This window comes from Schistocerca americana, chromosome 1 (assembly GCF_021461395.2).
Source record: "Schistocerca americana isolate TAMUIC-IGC-003095 chromosome 1, iqSchAmer2.1, whole genome shotgun sequence".
NCBI lineage: Eukaryota > Metazoa > Arthropoda > Insecta > Orthoptera > Acrididae > Schistocerca > Schistocerca americana.
This window is the reverse complement of record NC_060119.1, coordinates 995474765-995494899: the sequence shown is the minus strand read 5'-3', so window position 1 is coordinate 995494899 and position 20135 is coordinate 995474765. Positions and strand designations below refer to the sequence as shown.

At 38.1% G+C, this 20135-nt stretch overlaps 1 protein-coding gene across 2 annotated transcripts in view; it reads left to right on the top strand.

Moving 5' to 3' along the window:
• LOC124616026 overlaps window positions 1–20135 on the top strand; it is an 86271-nt gene that overhangs the window by 6261 nt on the left and 59875 nt on the right. For both annotated transcript variants that reach the window (XM_047144255.1, XM_047144247.1), the window contains exon 3: window positions 14258–14446. In XM_047144255.1, the coding sequence (XP_047000211.1) occupies window positions 14270–14446 (177 nt within the window). In that variant the 5' untranslated portion in view covers window positions 14258–14269. The remainder of the gene's footprint in view (window positions 1–14257; window positions 14447–20135) is intronic.

Genomic DNA, 20135 nt, shown 5'->3' with positions numbered 1-20135 from the left:
TTCTTTCAGATAGTGCTTCATTATAGATGATGCATCATCTGCAAAAAGGCTGAGATTACTATTTCAGGGTTGCCACAAGTTCTGGAAATCAGGGAATTTCTAACGTGTTAGGGAAGTCATGGAAATTTGTCTCAGTAGATGAAATGGTTTGTTTACTCAGATGTCATGTATAGTCACACCTGGGCGCAACTGAGTATGTGCACTGCTTCCATACTTCCTCATTCTTACTGCTTCTCGCCTTCCTACCATTCCCCTCAACTTGCAGTCAGTGCTGCCACCACTTCTTGCCTCTAGCCTAGCAGCCACCAACAAGAGGCAGGGAAGCATGAGGAGTGCTTTGTATGTATCTGATTCTGAGACTTGATGCAGCAGCTGGAGATGGCGGTCATGTGTGCATGCGTGTGTCTGAGTTGTTATGTGAAAGTGTGCATCCTCTAGTTTTCTGACAGAGGCTGTGCCAGAAAATTCAGTTGTGAACGTGATTATCTTTTCTACGTGCCTGTCTGTGGTTCAGCAATCATATTGATGGTGAGTTGTTACCTATCCTCAGGAGTATTGATTCTCAGAGTATTTGCGCAAGTTATCTCTTGCATGGATTGATCATCAGTCTCATTTCGTCAGTAAGGTGTCTGTGACACATTAAAAGCTGGCCACACATGTGGACTTCCACCATGGGCCAAAACTGCAGCCCATTTCTGCAGGTATCTCTAACTGATCGGGCTTGCCATTCTGAAGCCTATCGTTTCCCACTAAATCATGGGCCCTGTCCATCTGGTCCTGCCTCACTGCACTGACCTCACCTGTCCGTAGGCCAGGTCTGTTTGTGGGTGGCATAATGCTTCAAATTTTTGTGGTATATCCATGGACCCACCAGGACTGCAGTACTCCTCAGCACATTAGAGGCCCCGGGCAACGGATTTCAGGAATTGCGACTGTCTCATCACAAGTACATTGCACAGTGTGGTGATTCATAGACATTTTATTTATTCTGTTAAGTTTTGGTACTTTGAAAGTAGTTGATATATTAGAAAGAATGTTCGGATGTCGAATTGCAAGTCTTCGTTCAGGTGATGCTGCATTGGGGGACTTGCATGTTGGTGATCATGAAATGACAAGGACAACACAACACCCAATCCTGAGTGGAGAAAATCTCCAACCCGGGCCTGCTGTATGGTAGGCAAATGCGTTACTACTCAGCTAAGCGGGTGCACACATAATACCTCTAAAATAATGAACGTAACACAGTGGGTAATAGCAGACAATAACAGACATAGTAGAACCAACATTTCATTGGTGGTCACCTATAGTGCTAGTTTACACAACTCTTCCTCGCCTTACACACTTGTTCCAAGAGCCCTACTTTTTTGTTAGGTTATTTCTGAAATCACTGAAGGTATTTGAAATCTGTCTTGTGATTCCAAGGAAATGCATATTTTTGTCACCAAATGTGTTTAGTTTTATTGAAATAAAACAACAACAGTGGTCTTAATGAAATACAAATACCATTTGGTTTGCTTTCTCCATCTAAAACTGTTTGTAACAAAAGATGTTGATGTTAGTACTTAAGATATTTGCTCACATGTTTAGTAATACAGAAATCCTTATATTTAAAGTCAACTTAAGTCTTTACTCACCCTCGAGATCACAAAATCTGTCAGGGAAAAAAGCTTAAAGTTGTCTGGAAATCAGGGAATTTTACTTGGGGAAACTTTTGGCAATCCTATATTTATATTATCTGCAATAACATTACCGTATTTACTCGAATCTAAGCCGCACCTGAAAAATGAGACTCAAAAGTCAAGGAAAAAAAGATTTCCCGAATCTAAGCCACACGTGAAATTTGAGACTCGAAATTCAAGGGGAGATAAAAGTTTTAGACCGCACCTCCAAATCGAAACAAAGTTGGTCCATTTTAATATGAGACACAATTTAGGTCGAATGAATGACGATACAGCAACAGTAGTTTGGTTCGAGTCGTAAGCTTAGCACTTAAACTTTACCAGGTAGCCATTGCTATACGTCAGGTGCTCCGTCCGTATTTACACGGGTACCCTTCCTTTTTCACGTGCTTCGTCTGGTTTGAATCGATTGCTATATTTGTTATAGGTGTTTACGTCACTCTAAGCTGAAAATGCATTACTGTACTGTGTCATGCACTGTTTGTTGCATTCTGATAAGAGTGTTTACGGCCTGTCGCCGCTCGCGGCATGGCTTGCTTTTGTGCTCGCTACTGCCACTTACAATGGAGGAAAAAGAGAGAGAGAGAGAGAGAGAGAGAGAGAGAGAGAGAGAGAGAGAGAGGAATTGTCTCATTAGCGAAACAATGGCAAGAGACTGCTATTTGTTGTTACTTACACTGCTGCTTTCTTTGATAATGATCAACAAGAACCAAATAATAGACTGCGTATGAGAAGATGTTCTGAACGAGTTTAGCGAAAATTTTTCTCCGTTTGAAAGCCTTTGCAGACGCATCTTTAGTACATTACACTCTGCACAGAAATTAGTCATCTTGGATTTAAAAATCTAGTCAATTGCCGTGCTTCATTTCTGACTGTATCACTATTAGGCATAAGAATAATACGAATATAAACATGACATGATATGTATATTCTTCCGCGTTTGCTGTTCTCTCACTCTAGTTTCGTAGTTTATTATGCAGACAGGATTTAAATGAGATAGCAGCAAACACGAAACAATACATGGCAAAATGTTTATATTCATATTGTTCTTATGGTGAAGAGATTACGGCAGGTGATTCACAATTCATAAAAGTTCCTATTAGCAACCATCTCTTCCCACAGGCAAGAAAAAATTCAGAATGTAGAGTTGGCCATATTGACAAAAACCCCAAACAGTCTTGCCAGTCGGATTTTCGTAGTACACTGAAATGCTGCTACATTCGAAGATGAACAATACGGAATTTGTATTTACTTCGTTGGATAATGTATGAAAATGCAGTAGTCGAAACTCGGGGCGGAGAAAAAAAGCTTCTCTTCCATCTTTTTTAATTTATTTACTGATGCAGAAGTTTTGGCGCCAGTATTTACCTTTGTGTGTGCAAAGCAAGCCTGTGTAGCGCTACATATATTCGACGGCAGAAGTTAGTTGTGGCGGCACCTACCAACATTTTTCAGAACTTCGACTTACTTTGCACTCGATTCTAAGCTGCAGGCGGTTTTTTGGATTACAAAAACCGGAAAAAAAGTGCGGCTTAGATTAGAGTAAATACGGTAATATAAAACATTAACAGCAAGTGTTGTAACACTGGCACACCTGTAGTTACTTCCAAATTTGACATTGACATGCCAACCAAGATTACATGCTGTGTCCTCCCTACCAAAACATCATCAATCCAGCCACAAATTTCACTTGATACCCCATATGATTGAACTTTTGACCATAAGTGTGGGTGTGATGTTGAGTCAAATGCTTTTCAGTAATCAGGACTTGCTGCACCTTCCTGACTGCCTTGGTCCAAAGCTCTCAGTGTGTCATGAGATAAAAGTTCAGGTTCAGTTTCACATGATTGATGATTCAGAACCCATGCTGGTTGGTATGGAGGAGCTCATTCCATTCGAGATATCTCTTTATATTTGAGCTCGGAATATGTTCTATGATTTTAAAATGAATGGATGTCAACGATATTGGACAATAGTTTTGTGGATCACTTCTGTTACTTTTCTTATGGACAGGTGTGACCTTTGCCTATTTAGAAGAACTGGGCATAGTTTTTTGTTAGGGGGATCTGCAATAGACTTTAGTTAGAAGAGGGGCTAACTCAGCCGCAAATTCAATATAGAATGTGATAGGGATTACATCGGGCCCTGGAGCTTTGTTCAGTTTTAATGATTCAGCTGTTTATCGACACCACTAAAACCATTACTGACTTCACTCATCTTTTCAGTGATACCAAGGATTAAATTGTTGCAATTCTCCTGGAGTATCCTTAGGAAAGGAACATTTGAAAGCAGAGTTAAGCATGTCAACTTTTGCTTTGCTACTCTGTTCTGTCCCTGTCTCAATTGCTAGGGACTGAACATTGACGTTGGTGCCACTATCGGTCTTTACCATGTGGCCAGAATCTTTAGGTATTGTGAAAGAGTGTTTAGCAGTTCCTGCTATGGTATTCACTTAAGATTTTACTCATTGCCCTCTGAACAGCCAAGCATGTTTCATTCAGCATCTCTCTGTGTGTAGTCTATGCTTTGTTTTGTGGTTATTATGCAGTGGTCTCTCTTTTATGTGCAGCATCAGTGTTTCTGTGAAGTGCTGTTGACATGTTCACAGACCCCCACTGCTGCAAACAAGTTTTAGTGTGCTGAGCTGCGGGTACCTGCCTGTTCTATAAGTGTTAAAATACAGAGCTTAATTTTAGCAGCGTTTTTCCAGTTAGAGATTCAGCTGCCTATTTAGAGTGAGCCTCTACATTCACTGGCGTGATTCCTCACTGCAGATTTCAGTTTTGCTTTGCATGTTTTTGTCTGTATCAACTTTGCATTCTTTTTTTCTGGGAGAGAAATGCCATTTGCTGTGGTTGCACAGATGGAGAGATTTTAGAGATACTCACAAGGAGCGGCAGTGATAGTGGATTCTCTGATGTTGGTGGTAATGAGTAGCCTTAAATGGAATCTTGAAGTTACAATCCTCAGCCCTGTACATTGGCAGGTGCATTACACCAGTTTCATTTTTCCGCAAGGAGGTCAGCCAGTAAATATTCAGAATCTTAAGAATCAGAATGTGATAGTGAAAAGAGCTTGCTCTAGTGACACTTTTGATTGAGAACAACAGATGAAAGCTTGCATTTGATGAGCTGGCTTGGAGCATTAATATCAACTGGTTACTGACTAGAGTGTTTTGTCATTTTTTATGATATTCCTTTAAGAAGACTTGTATCATTTTACGGCAGATAAAATGATTAGATTTTACATAACACCAATGCAAATATTCATGCATCTGTGCATTTTAGAATGTCAGTGTGGAATGATACTGGATTTGAGGAACTTCAGTACTTTGTTGCTGTTTGTGTCTCCAAACGGCTCAAGTTAAATAGTTGAGGATAGGCGATTATTGGTCCATAATATACTTTGAACACTACAGTTTTCAGTGAAATTATGTTCCAATACATTTTATTTCGCTTTTGAAAATGCTACAATTTAGTGGCATTGTGGAGATACTGGAGACAACAGTTTGGTTGAAATTAGGGATTTTGCTGATAACGTTCATAAGACTTTTGGCAACACATTTAGTCCATGTCGGAAGCTGTGCATTGACCAATGTCTCTTGTTCAAAGATTGATTATCTTTCAAACAATATGTTCCTTCAAAATGAAGTCGATTTGGAATGGACGTTTATGATGTGTGACTGTTAGACTGGATGCGTTTTAGAATGCCTTGTATATACCAGCACAACAACAGAACTGGGTTCTACAATGTAAGGAAAATATTATGTAATGGCAACGCGTATGAAACTATATTTGGAACATGACATACTGTGAACGTCAATATTGATGTTCCAGTGCAGACCCATTCCTCCTCAACCTGTCAGCAACCACATGTGGTGTTTTTTGTAACAGGTGCAACATGCCAAAACTGTAGAGTTAAATGAAATGTGGAGAAATATGACTTGAAATAACTGACAGAATGATTACCACCAGGTATTGTGATAAGAGAAGTATGGTTGTTGGCCACTGAAACTCTAAACAAATGTTTGATACTGAGAATACTGACAGAAATACTGGCAAGAAATTGGTAAACTCCAGTGTAGTGTAGATTACAACATGAGTAGAAGTGCAGTTTACTTTTGTGGCAGGGTTGACACATGTTCAGAAAATGAGGGAATTTTAGTTGTATCAGGGAAATTTTAAGAAGAAAAAACTGGAAAAATTTCGTTTTGGTCTCAGTAGATGATATGGTTTGATTACTGAGATGCCATGCATTGTCACTGGCTGGGTGCTGCTTCCTTTCTCCCTTTCCTGTCACTCCCCTCAACTTGCAGTCAGAGCTGCTGCCATTTCTTGCCGCTAGCCTAGCAGCTGCCAATGAGAGGCAGGGAGGCATGAGGAGTGCTTTGTTTGGATCTAATCCTCAGAGATTGTTGACGCAGCAGCCTGAGACGGTGGTCATGTGTGGATGAGTTGTGCCTGGATGATTTGTGTATGTGTGTGTGTGTGTGTGTGTGTGTGTGTGTGTGTGTGTGTGTGTCATAATGCTGCAGATTTTCGTGGTTTATCCATGGACCCAGGACTGCGTGCTCCTCGGCAGGCTAGAGGCCACAGGTGATGAATTTCAGGAATTATGACTGTCTCACTGCAAGTACCTTGTATGGTGTGGCATTTCATAGACATTTTATTTATTCTAGTACATTTGGGCACCTGGAAAGGAATTTATATATTAGAAAATATAGACAAGAAGAAGGATAAAATTGTGGCAGTTGCTGGTGGTTTGTTCGATATGTTCTTGTATATTTCTCGAAAGAAAAATAGCACAATATCTGTAAAATAATAGACATAACACAGTGGGTAATAATCGAGAATGAACATAATAGTAGAACCAACATTTTATTGGCAATCACCTATAATGTTGGTTTACACAACTCTTTCCTGCCTCATACACTTCTTTCCAGACACCTGAGGTTTTTTCTGAAACAAGTGAAAGTATTTTAAATCTGTCTTGCGACTCCGAGGAAATGCGTATTTTTGTCACCAAGCGTGTTTAGTTTTATAGAAATAAAATAACAATGGTCATAATGAAACGCAGATAGCATTTGGCTTGCTTTCTCAGAAATAAAATAACAGTGGTCATAATGAAACACAGATACCATTTGGCTTGCTTTCTCCATCTAAAAATAGTTCATTACAAAAGATGTTGATGTTAGTACTTAAGATTTTTGCACACATGGGGATAAATACGAAATTCCTTAAATTGTTTTGTCAACTTATGTCTTTATTTACCTTTGAGATCTCAAAATTTGTCAGGTAAAAATGCTAGAACTTGTCTGGAAATCAGGGAATTTCACTTCGGGAAATTCATGGCAACCTTGGTTGTGATATGTTACTCAGTTCAGTAACATCATTGTGTAAGACTGAGAAATGGTATAAGATTTTTTTTTATTTTTATTTTATTTATTTATTTTTTTCGTTTTCTGTTTTAGTGCATTTTCAATGCTAGTGTTCTCTGCAGGTCAGGCACAAAAAAAAGCACTCACAGATTTTCACCTATCTCATGTTGGGAAGATTGTAGAAAAATATGTAACAGAACAGAGAAAAATTGGTAGAGGAAAGTGCTTTGATGACGAGGATCCTCCTGTGATACACAGGGAGGCATTTTCTGAATGCTATTGTGAGTGAACATTCAATGGAAGCAGGTATGTGCTTTCCACAAAACAAGTGTGTGTGCCAGGAAACTGGACACCAGTGCAAAACTTGAAATGTGCAATTATATGTTGTACACTTTCAAGATTTGTCATAAAAAGAAGCATTACTGATCATCGGGAATTGAAACTGATAATCGGAATTATTTGACATGTCTGAATAAATTACTTAAAGAAAGAATAAACAAGAAATGCAAAAGTGTAAAAAAAAGACAGTATAAAAAGCTAATTGTAACTTCATCATAGCCCGTCCAGAGCCCAAATCAAAAAGGAAGACTGGAAAATTGATAAAATGTGTATAAAAAGTATTCAAACAATTTCTTCAGATGGAGTAAGTCGCTGAGACAGACAATGTTTCAGATGCTACAATGTATGTTCTGTTCATTACTTCACAGCATGCATTGCACCAACAAAATAAAACCCATATGTATACGCACTTTTGCTCACAATATTGTAAAATTATTACCGCATAATGTAGATAGTTAAATTTGGATATTATGACTTTTGACATTGAAATTTACCTAGCGACATAAAGCAGAATTTGAAAATACATATGTTTAAAGTTCAAGTATCAGGTGCTTGTGAGTTTCAGGTGCCCCTTAAGATGAAGAAATATATTGGAAACAAACAGATATAGTCTTTTAGATACTACAATACTTACTCCACATATAATGTAAATACACAGAATTTATTTCGCCAGTTAAGCAAAAACTTCACATTCATCACTTCACAATATGATGAAAGTCCAATGTTACAGAAACAATTATATGATTGTACTCTGATTTTTGGCTGTGAAGCTTGCCCAAGGGCAAAAAGGGTGAAAAGTGCATACTGAGTGTTGTGAAAAGTATTCAGGCGATTAACTTTTCCCCCTTTGAGGCATCTCTCTAATTGAAGTAGTACATTGGCAAGAAACAAACTTGCTGTTTCAGCTGATGCTGTTTCTATTTTGTAATTACACAGCATGTATTGTGCCACTTATAAACAAACATTATACATAATTTGTCTGCTTATAATACTCTATCATTATTACCATGTAATATAAGTAATTATATTCAGGTATCATGATTTTGTTTCCATGAAAGTTGTCTACAGACATGTAAAAGAATTGAAAATACACACTGCACATTGTAAAAAGTATTCAAAAGTTTAAAAGTTCAGTATTTGAAGTCTTTCTGCAGATCAAATAGTGTACTGGTAACGGTTGAACCTAATTTCTCATACGCAGCACTGTCTGTTCAGTGCAAAGTACATACACAGCATATATAGCAACAGCTAATAAACAAGTGATCAGATTATTCCGACGTAAAAGATTATTTTGTATTTGAGAATATTTATTTCTGTCCTTGAAATTTGCCAGGGATAAATTCATTTTATTTACATACTCAAAAAGTATTAGAAATGTGTTCCAGCAAGCAATTTCCCTTGTGATAGCATAGACCAATAGCACTGGAGAAAGTGGAAGTACAGATTCTACAACATTTAGCTTGCAGTCTATCTTCAAAATATTTAGCACAGTGCTGGGAGGCCAGTACAAGTAATACAACGTGCAGGAAGCAGTCACGGTCTTGGTGTCAGTAGTTGACTTAAAAATCCTGTAATACGTATTTATTTTGAGTAATTGTGTTTCCAATGTGAAATCAGTTTAATGGGAAATATTGACAACATAATGGAAAACATAACTTTTTGAACACATTGGTAACAACCAACAGTGGTCAAATCTAGGAACATAAAGTATGTACTTAAATACACAGGCTGTCCAGAGTTACAATGCACTCTTTGATCTCATAACTGAATAATACAGTTTCCTCCTTTATGGAAAGTTTCAAAATACACACACTTGGACAAATATAGGTTATGGTGCATTGGGGGGGGGGGGGGGGGGAGAGCTTGTCTCTTGGAGAGAATACTGTCATTTACCATTTACAAATGACGTTTACCTCCTACACACAGAATGGTTGAGTCTGAATGACTCTTAACATAGAGACCATAGGTTCCACATGTTAACTTGATTTTCGTGATTTTTGTCTCTGGCTCGGGTTATTCGCATTCTTCAAGCATACGTAGCATCTTGCTTACCTAGTTGGTTCCTCATTTGCAGCAGTTATGGTAACCTCTAGTTTCTATCCAAGGATGTCCCTCTTCTTGCAAATAATAGGGAACTAGAATCCTTTCAGGTCCTTGGATCACTCTTCTACATATGGTTTCAGAAGTTCAGGGGCTAATTCTTGGAGATACAGTTTTCTGGCATTTGATTTCCTTTTGTTCATCTTGAACAGTGTGTATGAGTTTACTGCAGCTGTGTCAAGTAGGCTGTAGAACATTGACAGTGGCCATCTTCTTATACACCTTTTTGTTGAGCATGTCCTAGCCATTTGATCTTTGGCATCCACTTCTCCCTTAGTGGAATTATAGTATAGATTTATATGGGTTTTCTTTTCTGGTGTACCAACTACTACTTCTGCATCATGATGATGTATTGGCAACATCAACAGATTTTTTTTCTTCCCCTTTGTGATGTAAGAGGCAATTGTTACTGGAGGCTTCTTAGTGGATTGATCTGTGAATGCAAGTTTGGAGGAATACAGCTCTTTACTTGCTGTTTTCTTAAGTTCTCGCAGTATGTGTTTTTTGTTGGATTTGTGTGTCCCAACCAGTGTAAGTTTGTAATCTTCATACAGAATGTCTGCCAATTCCACAGAAGTGGGGAAGTTGTGATATTGTAGCCTGTATTCTCTATTGGCTCCACCAGCCTTTTCACAGTCTCAAGAGGACCTCATTCACAGGCAGGTCTACTGTCTTTTCCAGCATACACTCCCATTTTTATTATGTATTTTTCAGTATCACTGCTAAGAATTCTAATTAATATACCATATTTTCCAGGTTTGTCTTTAAGGAAAACTTTAAAATGACAAAGATCTCTGAAAAGACATAGCATTTCATCAGTTGTATTGTGAGATCCACTTCTGAAGTACCTGGGAAATATTTCATTCAGTTCTTAAAGTGCTTCACGCAGCGGTGCAGATTTGTCACTTCCACAGTCTTTCTGCGTTGCTACCTGTATCGTCAAAGCAAAGAATTTTCAATAGCTGATACACACTTGTCTTTCTTAGACTTCCTCCATATGTGGCTCTTCCTAATAAATGTTGACCATATATCAGATAATGGAAAAATTGGTGTCCTGGGAAATTCCCATCAAAGCATATATTTCAAAAACACTAGCAGGAAATAAGTTTTCTTTTTTTTAGCTTCTTCATTTATATGGTCAACAATTTGTGTTCTATTTTAGGAGTGAAAAATTTCTTGAATGAATCACATATACATATTACTTTCCTAGCAGTAGTTCTTCCCTGATGTTCAGACTATTTTGGCAAAATCCGTTTTACAGTGCCTTGGTGCTTCTGCAAGATATACTCTACCAGGACTTGTAAAATATTTGTGTCGAGCATTATAAAGTCCAGCAATAATTTCTGCATCGTCCAACACTCTATAACTCGTTGTAAAAAATCTATTTTACAAGAAAAGCAAACTACTACTAATAATGGTTAGTAATCAACAATGAAAATGAAACTCAACAATTAGACTCTCAATAGGGCACTGTAAAACTCACATTCGAGGTTGCCAAATGAAATTTAATCAAAGAAAAATGTACGGCCAATTTTTGTCCCTGCTTTGATGGTTGTATGGTTAATGACACTATACTTGGCACAGCCTGTTGCAAGACTGCTTGTAGCAGTGAAAGGGTTAAAAGCTACGTGTCACTGTCTTTTACACTGTAAATAGATAGTAGTAATAGGCAGTTGCTACAGAATGTGAACAGTATTGAACCTTAAGCCTAATACTGCATGCATCAAAACTTCTCAAAGATAATTCTGGAGAGTTGATGTGAAGGCGGAGGACGGGTTGAGTGAAGATCAGTTTGGATTCAGAGAGGGTTATGACCAAGAGAAGTTATTCTGAAACTTAGGCTTCTTATTGAAAAGCTAATACAGAAAAAGAAACCAATTTCTTTTGCCTTTCTAGACCTGGAAAAGCGCGTTTGGTAGTGTTGTCTGGTAAGAGATGTTCAGAGTGCTGAAGAAAGCAGGTCTGAAGTACAGATATATTCAGGTGATACACATCTTCTGTAAGAACGATGTGGCTGTGATTCGGAATTTTCGTCAGGAGAAAGAAGCAGAATTAGAAAAGGTGTGAGACAGGGATGTGCTCTTTCTGGTCTTATATTCAGTGCTCACATCCAGGAAGCTGTAGACAGAGTTTGTGAAACCGCTGAGGTGGATATCAAAATTAATGGGCAGAATACAGACTTGCTGTGTTATGCAGGTAATATTGCTGTGATACAGAGACGAAAGATGTTCTACAGGAGCATGATGGAAAGGATTTTCTGTAATCAGTATGGTATGAGAATAAATGAGCAAAAGACTAAAGTGATGGTATAAAGTACTAAAGAAGAATACGAACCTGTAAGAATAAAAATTGGAATAGAAGGGCTAAAAATAACGGAGGAATTTACTTATTTGGGAAGGAGGATCATAAAGTATGGTAGAAATAGGAAAGAAATTGTAAGCAGAATACAGTATGCCAAAATTGCATTAATTTGAGAAAGAACTTATTCTCAGTGAGAACATCAGTCTAGAAATAAGGAAACAGATTGTGAAAATATTTGTTTGGAGTGTGGCCCTATACTTGTGTGTATCTTGGACAGTCGGAAAACAAGAGAGTTGACGGCTAGAAGCCTTGAAGATTTGGTGCTACAGGATGAGGAGGGGTAGGGTGAGGAGAAGGATGAGCAGCTGGAGAGACATTTTCCAGTGAAGAGGTGCTGAGAGGAACACAAGAAAAAAGACATGTCCAAAGAAGAGAGAAAACTTGTAGGACACATTTTGAGACCCAACAGCACCATTGGACCTGTAGCAGAAGGAACTATTGAGGGAAAGAATTCTAAGGGACGTCATATGTGCAGCACATTATGATGTGGGAGGCACTACATACACAGAAATGAAGAGTAAGGCACACGGAAGAGGGGAATGGTGTAACCCAAGCTCAGGATTGAACGCTAAAGAGAAAAGATTGGAATTAGTGTAACTTGACTTCCTGGTTTTCAATCGTTCTGAAGCATTAAAAGTTAAAGCTATCTCTGAACATTTTCATTGTATACCCCTTCTTCAAGCACTGTTTGATGAGAGGCAGTGGATATAACTTTTTATTTCTTTTTTTTTTTTTTTTTTTTTGTCAAGCACATGCTGTGCAAATCTTGTAAAGTACATTTATTCCTCCTTTTCAGATTTAGAGAAACAAAATGAGCATGGACATTTTTTATTAATTTGTGTGCACAGGTGGTTTCTACAATTTCATTGTTGTCTGTTGACACATACATTGACTCATTCCACATTATCTGAGGTTCTCTTTGATGGTACCTACATTATATAATGAATGAGAGAAATCACCACCCTTATGATTTTTCGATTAGGGTGTATTTCATTGCTTTAGGTTTTATAGTTATTGTAACCTGTTAAGTTTATTGTTATCGTGACCATCACCATTAGTAATTCATGTCTTTGAAGTACCTTAAAAATGTGTGCTTCAGTTCTGTGTTGGTTTCCCTAAATAATATATAAAATAATTGTCTGTTGTGTCCATTGCTGTCATCCTGCTTTGACATTGTTGGTGTTATTTTTTCAAGTTAAGGTTATGATGACTGAAGGTTTGCAGTGTATCCAAAGGTTTAGGTTAGGAGGTGATAGTTTCGTTGTGAGGTGATGAAGCCAGTGAATGTGTCAGGAGCATTGTGATGACAGGCTGACCCCTAATGTAGCACAAGGTCTAAGTTAGTTCTGTAGGCAAAGGTTTATTTGAGATCTGGCAAAGACAATAAATTTAATGTGATGGTCTCTTTTATATTGTGCATCCTGTGATTCATTTTTGTCCCAGCTGAAGACTCCTGTTTTTCGTCACTGTCTTGGTTTTTCAAGTCTATAATATGTTAGGTGTTAACAACAACAGTAACCCTGTCCATAACCTTGATATTTAGTGTTTTTTATAGTGTGCAACTACTGAATAAAGTGTCACCCTCATGGTTACATAGTGCTGACTAATACTAACTTGTTGACAGTGCATTGCTCGAAGCTGATTGGCTGCATAATATTCTTAAATACTTTTGTCAGTACCTTGAAGGCATGATTGCTATGTCGTCCCCCCCACCCCCCCCACCCCCCACCTCGCCATCCATGAATTCCTGTTTCAATTCACCAATGACTAAGCACTTTTAAATTGTTCCTGTATCATCTGAGCTTCATACTCACACAGGTTTCTTTCTAACAAGGAATCTTCTTTCTTCACTGCCTCCGGTAGTCACATATCCCACAAATTTTTAATCTCTGACCTTGTGGGTTGAAGCAATACGAAATATGCTTTTGCAGCTTAATGTATCTACTACCCAATTCATAAAACTCACTGCCTTGTCCTTGAATTGGCTGCATACATCCTGAAATTACATAGCTTTTCATATTTTGTTTTGTATGTAAAGTGTGATTTAGTAAACCTTCTAAAAGCCTGAGACTGTATTGTTACATTTATATTGTACTAAGGTTTTGGGCTTCATTTGACTGCATAGGGCTTTGAATGAACTCACTTCTCAGTTTATAAAGGAGTGCATATCATTTTGATACATTCTTGCGATGAGGCCCCAGATCTGTGCATAACTCACCTATAATGAACATGTTGTGGAGTAGCCAACCCATACTAAATGCACTGCACGCCCCCCCCCCCCCCTCCACACACACACACACACACACACACACTCACGCACACTAAACTTACAAATTTTTCCTGTTTAACACAGGCCCTACGTTCTCATCAGTATAATGCTACTGTATATATTCATTTTCAGGATTAGAGTAGCATGAAGTATCCACAGCTGGTGTCAATGCCCTCTACTGTCCAGGACTGGCTTGACGAGCAGCTTGAAGCTCGTGGCATTGATGCAGTGGTTTATACCCGCTACATCTTCAGTCTTCTGCAAAGAGATACCTTGGACTTGTCTGACGATCTCCTTACTCTTTCTTCTAGCAAGAGCAAGGTAGGTACACTGGAAACTAAACTTTTCTGCTGTGAAGTGTGGCATCTGTGACACCACAGAAAAACTGGTGAAAATGATATCAGTTGCATGTGGAAGCAAGAGGAGCATTTTGCTGATTGTAATATCTCTTGTAGTAACTGAAGTAACACAAATATTACTGAAGCCATTTAATGCAATTATATATTGTCTGAATTTTTATTGATAGGGAATTAGTTTTCAGTTAACGTAAGAGATATAGCGCAATTTTGGCGTATTTCCATCAAAATTTTCAGTCTTAAATTACTATTACTACATGTAACTAAACAGGAACTTCGCATTTTGCTAAAAATGTAGAACATTTTTCCTGTAGTAAAACACATGGACCAGGAAAAGAAAAATTTTGTAGAGTAGAGTTTGTAGAAGGGGTTTGTAGTATTGGACATTAATCTATTAATAGTTAGCACATTTCATGCTCTTCACTTTGAGCTTGTAGGATATAAGTGGTACATTAATAATGCAAAAACAAAACATTGTAGTATAAGATACATTCATGCCTTGTAAGTGAGATACACAGAAGATCCGCACCGTACTTCTGTTACGTTTATCCATAAAATCAATTACTTGGGCAGAGTTGCATTTTTTAAATTCATTGTGCATCTTTACATAATTTAATCTTAAATTATTGTAGTGCATAAGTATCTTTTCTCAGTTAACCTTGATTTGAAATCACAACTTGTATGTGTGTACCCACCATAGTGCACTGTAAAATATGGTGGAATGTATCTTATTTTCTGTATAATTTTTTTGTCCTGTGTTATCCCATGTAAAAACGGTTTTAGCAGATGCCTGCCATGTTGGCAGCACCTCTGTGTGGTAGTTGGTAAATAGTCTAGTTCAGCAATTGACAGTTTTTAAATCATCAAAGTCAGATTTTTTTCTCTATTGTGATTGGTTTGAAACTTGCATGCATGAAGCTGTTCGTATATAGCAGAACAACTGTAGTGGTGGGTCCCGTAGCGGTGATGGTACCAGTCAAAGTGATCTTGTGCATAGCCTATTTAATAATAGTATGAAGAATGCAGCAAATATTCGACAAATATCAACCCTGTTGTACAGGTTTACTGCTTAATGAAAGGACACATCAGTCCCTAAATAATTCTCAAACCCTTTTCTTCCCCCTTATGTCCAACCACTGTATCACCATCAAATGTTGCATTGTGCTCAGGTGGGATACAAGGCTTCTCCTGTGATCTCAAGGAACATAAATGTTATTAGGTAGCTAGTAATAATTAACCCTTAAACTACTGCAGTTTGTCTTGTCCCTTGTTGTGTTGGCCCCATTGTTGTTATCGGCAATCTGTCTAGTTGTTTGCAAAATCCGTGCACTGGGACTGAGTTACACCCATGACCTACCTTCCCTTGTACTGAGCATTTTCTATAGGGTACAGTGGCTCTTCCGTTTGTTGCTTTGTGTTTGATCATTTCTTATAAAGCTTAAATCAGGGATTGTGTAAGGTATTTGGATGCTTAAAGTTATTGACTTTGAAGTTGCTGTTCAGATGAATTACTGCACAAACTCAGTCATTGAAATTGTTTTCTGGGTTCTGAGTTAAATTTTATTCTCCTAAACAGTTCATTGTTCCTTGCTCTTCCCTATAACCCATGCTTGCTTAGTGTTTTTGTTTGTCAAAATCTCCTGTTATGACTTTGTTATAGTGATGTGCTACTAAGAGGAGGTTGCATGATGCATTCTGCACGTAGAAGGATGGTGGATTTTTTTTTTTTTTTTGTACAGTTGCCAGTGTGCTATGTCTGTCGCAAAACATACATCGCAGGTGCTGTGTGCCCTACTTACTGGCAACTCTGGTAAATGCCACAGCAGGCCTCTGTTTCTGCTTCTGACTCTGCCTAGAATAATTTACATACTCAGAAATGTACTGCGATCTGTTCTTGGCTTAATAGTTGCCTTTTTTTTTAAGCCATCCCTAGTGAACACTATTGTGGCTAAGTATCCTCGCCATACCTAAACTAAAATGAAAACCAATATAACATGTTCCAAGCACGTGCTACAGCTGGAATGATCTTATTTGATGAAGCATCACATGTTAACTGCATATTTCCATTGTGCATCACCCCACCACCCACCTTCTTATGTGCACACCATTATTTCAAAAGGAATATACTTGACCATCTGTTATACCACTTTAATGTACCAACACTTACTGTGAACTATAGCAAGAACTTTTCATGCTGCTTTAGTTAGTTTCATGAGATCTGTTTTGTAATTTCCTGTAAGATGTTTTTCTTAAATTTTAGCAAATTTGAGTATTTAGTCACAAGCAAAGATATTCTCTGTAGTAAGTGTTAAGTGGTGAGCACTGTGTAAATAATGTTAATAAGGCACTGATGTTTCTGTCATGTATGATCAATAACAAGTGAGATAGTGTGCAGCTGAGCTTTCTTTCATCTACATACACACGGATACTCTGCAAATCACACTTAAGTACCTGGCAGAGAGTTCATGGAATTACCCTCACAATAATTTTGTACTATTCCACTCTCGAACATCGCGCAAAAAAAATGAACACGTATCTTTCCGTGCGAGCTCTGATTTCCCTTATTTTATAATGATGATGATGATGATGATGATGGTTTCTCCCTATATAGGTCGGTGTGAACAAAATCTTTTTGCATTTGGAGGAGAAATTTGGTGATTGAAAATTCGTAGGACGATACCACCTGGACAAGAAACTCTTTTGTTTTAATGATGTCCACCCGAAATCCTGTATCATGTCCATGACACTCTTTCTCCTATTTCTAGATAATACAAAACATGCTGCTGTTCTTTGAACTTTCTCGATGTATCCTATCTGGTATGGATCCCATACCGTGTGGCTGTACTCCAAAAGAGGACAGACAAGCATGGTATAGACAGTCTCTTCAATAGATCTGTTGCATCTTCTAAGTGTTCTGCCAATAAAGCACTTTTATGAATGACCTCACACTTCATTATTAAGGGTCAATTGCCAATTTTCACACCACACAGATATCTCTTCTAAATCAGTTTGTAATTTTGTTAATCCTCTGATGACTTTACTGCTAGACGATAAACAATAGCATAATCTGCAAACAACTTAAGATGGCTGTTCGGATTGTCTCCCAAATCATGTACATAGATAAGGAACAGCAAAGGGCCTATAGCACTACCTTTGAGAATGCTATAAATCGCTTCTGTTTTACACAATGACTTTCCATCAGTTACTACGAACTGTGACCTCTCTGACAGCATATCACGAATCCAGTCACATAACCAAGACGATATTCCATAAGCACACAACCTCATTACAAGCTGCTTGTGTGGTACAGTGTCAAAAGCCTTCCGGAAATCCAAAAATACGAAATCAGTTTGATATCGCTTGTCAATAGCACTCAACACTTAGTGCAAGTAAAGAGCTAGTTGTGTTTCACAAGAACTATGCTTTCTAAATCCGTGATGATGACTGTGTGTCAATAGACCATTTTCTTCGATGTAGTTGATAATGTTCAAACACAATATATGTTCCAAACTCCTGCTGCATATTGACGTTAATGATATGGACCTGTAATTTAGTGGATTACTCCTACTACCTTTCTTGAATATTGGTGTGACCTGTGCAATTTTCCAGTCTTCAGGTATGGATCTTTCATCGAGCGAATGAGTGTAAATGATAAAGTATGGAGCTATTGTATCGGCATACTCTGCAGGGAACCTAACTGGTATACAATCTGGACAGGAAGACTTGCTTTTAAGTGATTTAAGTTGCTTCACTACTCCGAGGATATCTACTTCTATGTTACTCATGTTGGCAGCTGTTCTTGATTCGAATTCTGGAATATTTACCTCATCTCCTTTGGTGAAGGAATTTCAGAACACTGTGTTTAGTATCTCTGCTTTGGCAGCACTGTCTTTGATAGTATCTCCATTGCTGTCGTGCAGAGAAGGTATTGACTGTGTCTTGCCACTAGCATACTTCACATACAACCAAAATCTCTTTTAATTTTCTGCCAGGTTTCGAGACAGTTTTGTTCTGGAAACTATTATAAGCATCTCACGTTGAAGTCCGTGCTAAATTTTGAGCTTCTATAAAATATTGCCAATCTTAGAGATTTTGCGTCTGTTTAAATTTGGCATGTTTTTTCATTGTTTCTGCAACAACGTTCTGATCCATTTTGTGTACCAAGGATGATCAGCTTCATTGTTAGTTAATTTATTTGGTATAAATCTCTCAATTGCTGCCGATAATATTTCTTTGCATTCAAGCCACATCTGGTCTACACCTACATTGTTAATTTGGAAGGAGTGGAGATCATCTCTCAGGAAGGCATCAAGTGAATTTTTATCTGCTTTTTGAGTAGGTACATTTTTCATTTATTTTTGGAGGATTTGTGGGTTACAATACTCAATCTCGCTACGACAACCGCGTGTTCACCAGTTCCTGTATACGTCTTGATGCTCTTTATTATCTCGGATTATTTGTTCAAGTGTGTTTTCACAAACGTTTACTATTTGCGTGGCCTCATGAACTAACTGCTTGAAATAATTTTCAGAGAATGCATTTAGCACAATTTCGGATGAAGTTTTATGCCTAGCTCCGGAATTAAACGTGTATTTTTGCCAACCTATCGAGTGTAAATTAAAGTTGTCACCATTTATAATTGTATGAGTCAGGTACGTGTTTGAAGTCAAACTCAAGTTTACTTTGAACCTTTCAGGAATTGCATTATATGAATTGGGAGGTCAGTAAAAGGATCCAGTTATTATTCAATTCAGGTCGCCAAGAATGACCTCTGCCCATACTAATTCACGGGAACTGTCTACTTCAATTTTGCCACAAGGTAAACTACTACGAACAACAACAAACACGTCCCCGCCAACTGTGTTTAGCCTATCCTTTTCGGAACAACATTCGGTTCTTCACAAAAATTTTGGCTGAACTTATCTCTGGCTTTAGCCAGCTTTCAGTGCCCATAACAATTTGAGCACCAGTGCTTCCTCTTAGCGCTCAGAGCTCTGGTACTTCCCAACACAGCTAAGAAAATTTGCAATTGTTATACCGATGGTTCCTGTATCTACACTCTTCCTGTGTTCGGCCTGCACCCTTTGTGACTGAAGCCCTTTTTGTGTTTACCGGAGACCTCTAACCTAGAAAACTGAACAGTCCACATGACACAGCCCCTGCTAGCCGTATGGTCGCCTCCTGTGTGTAGTGGATTCCTGACCTATACAGTGAAACCACTATGAAATGTTACTACTGTGACAGGGAATCACAAATCCAGCCGCATTACTGAGAGGATTTGCAGAAGCACACAATTTGATTACAAGCCACTTGTGAGGTACAGCGTCAAAAGCCTCCTGGAAAGCCAAAAATTGGGAATCTATTTGAAATCCTTTGTCAGTAACACTTGGCACTTCAAATCGGTAAAGAGCTATTTGTGTTTCATGAGACGATGTTTCCTCAGGGTGTATATGACCCGGTAGATATGGGACAAACCTTGGAATTTTTTAGAACTTCGGGAATTCTTTGTTGTTTTAGTTTTCAGTTAAATTTTTGTGATTTTGATTGGTAAGAACCAATACTCTAACAAAGGATATTACTGTATCCCTCTACTGCAGAATAATACTGCAGCATTAAAACATGAATGAGAGAAAAAAATGAAAATACAACTTAAA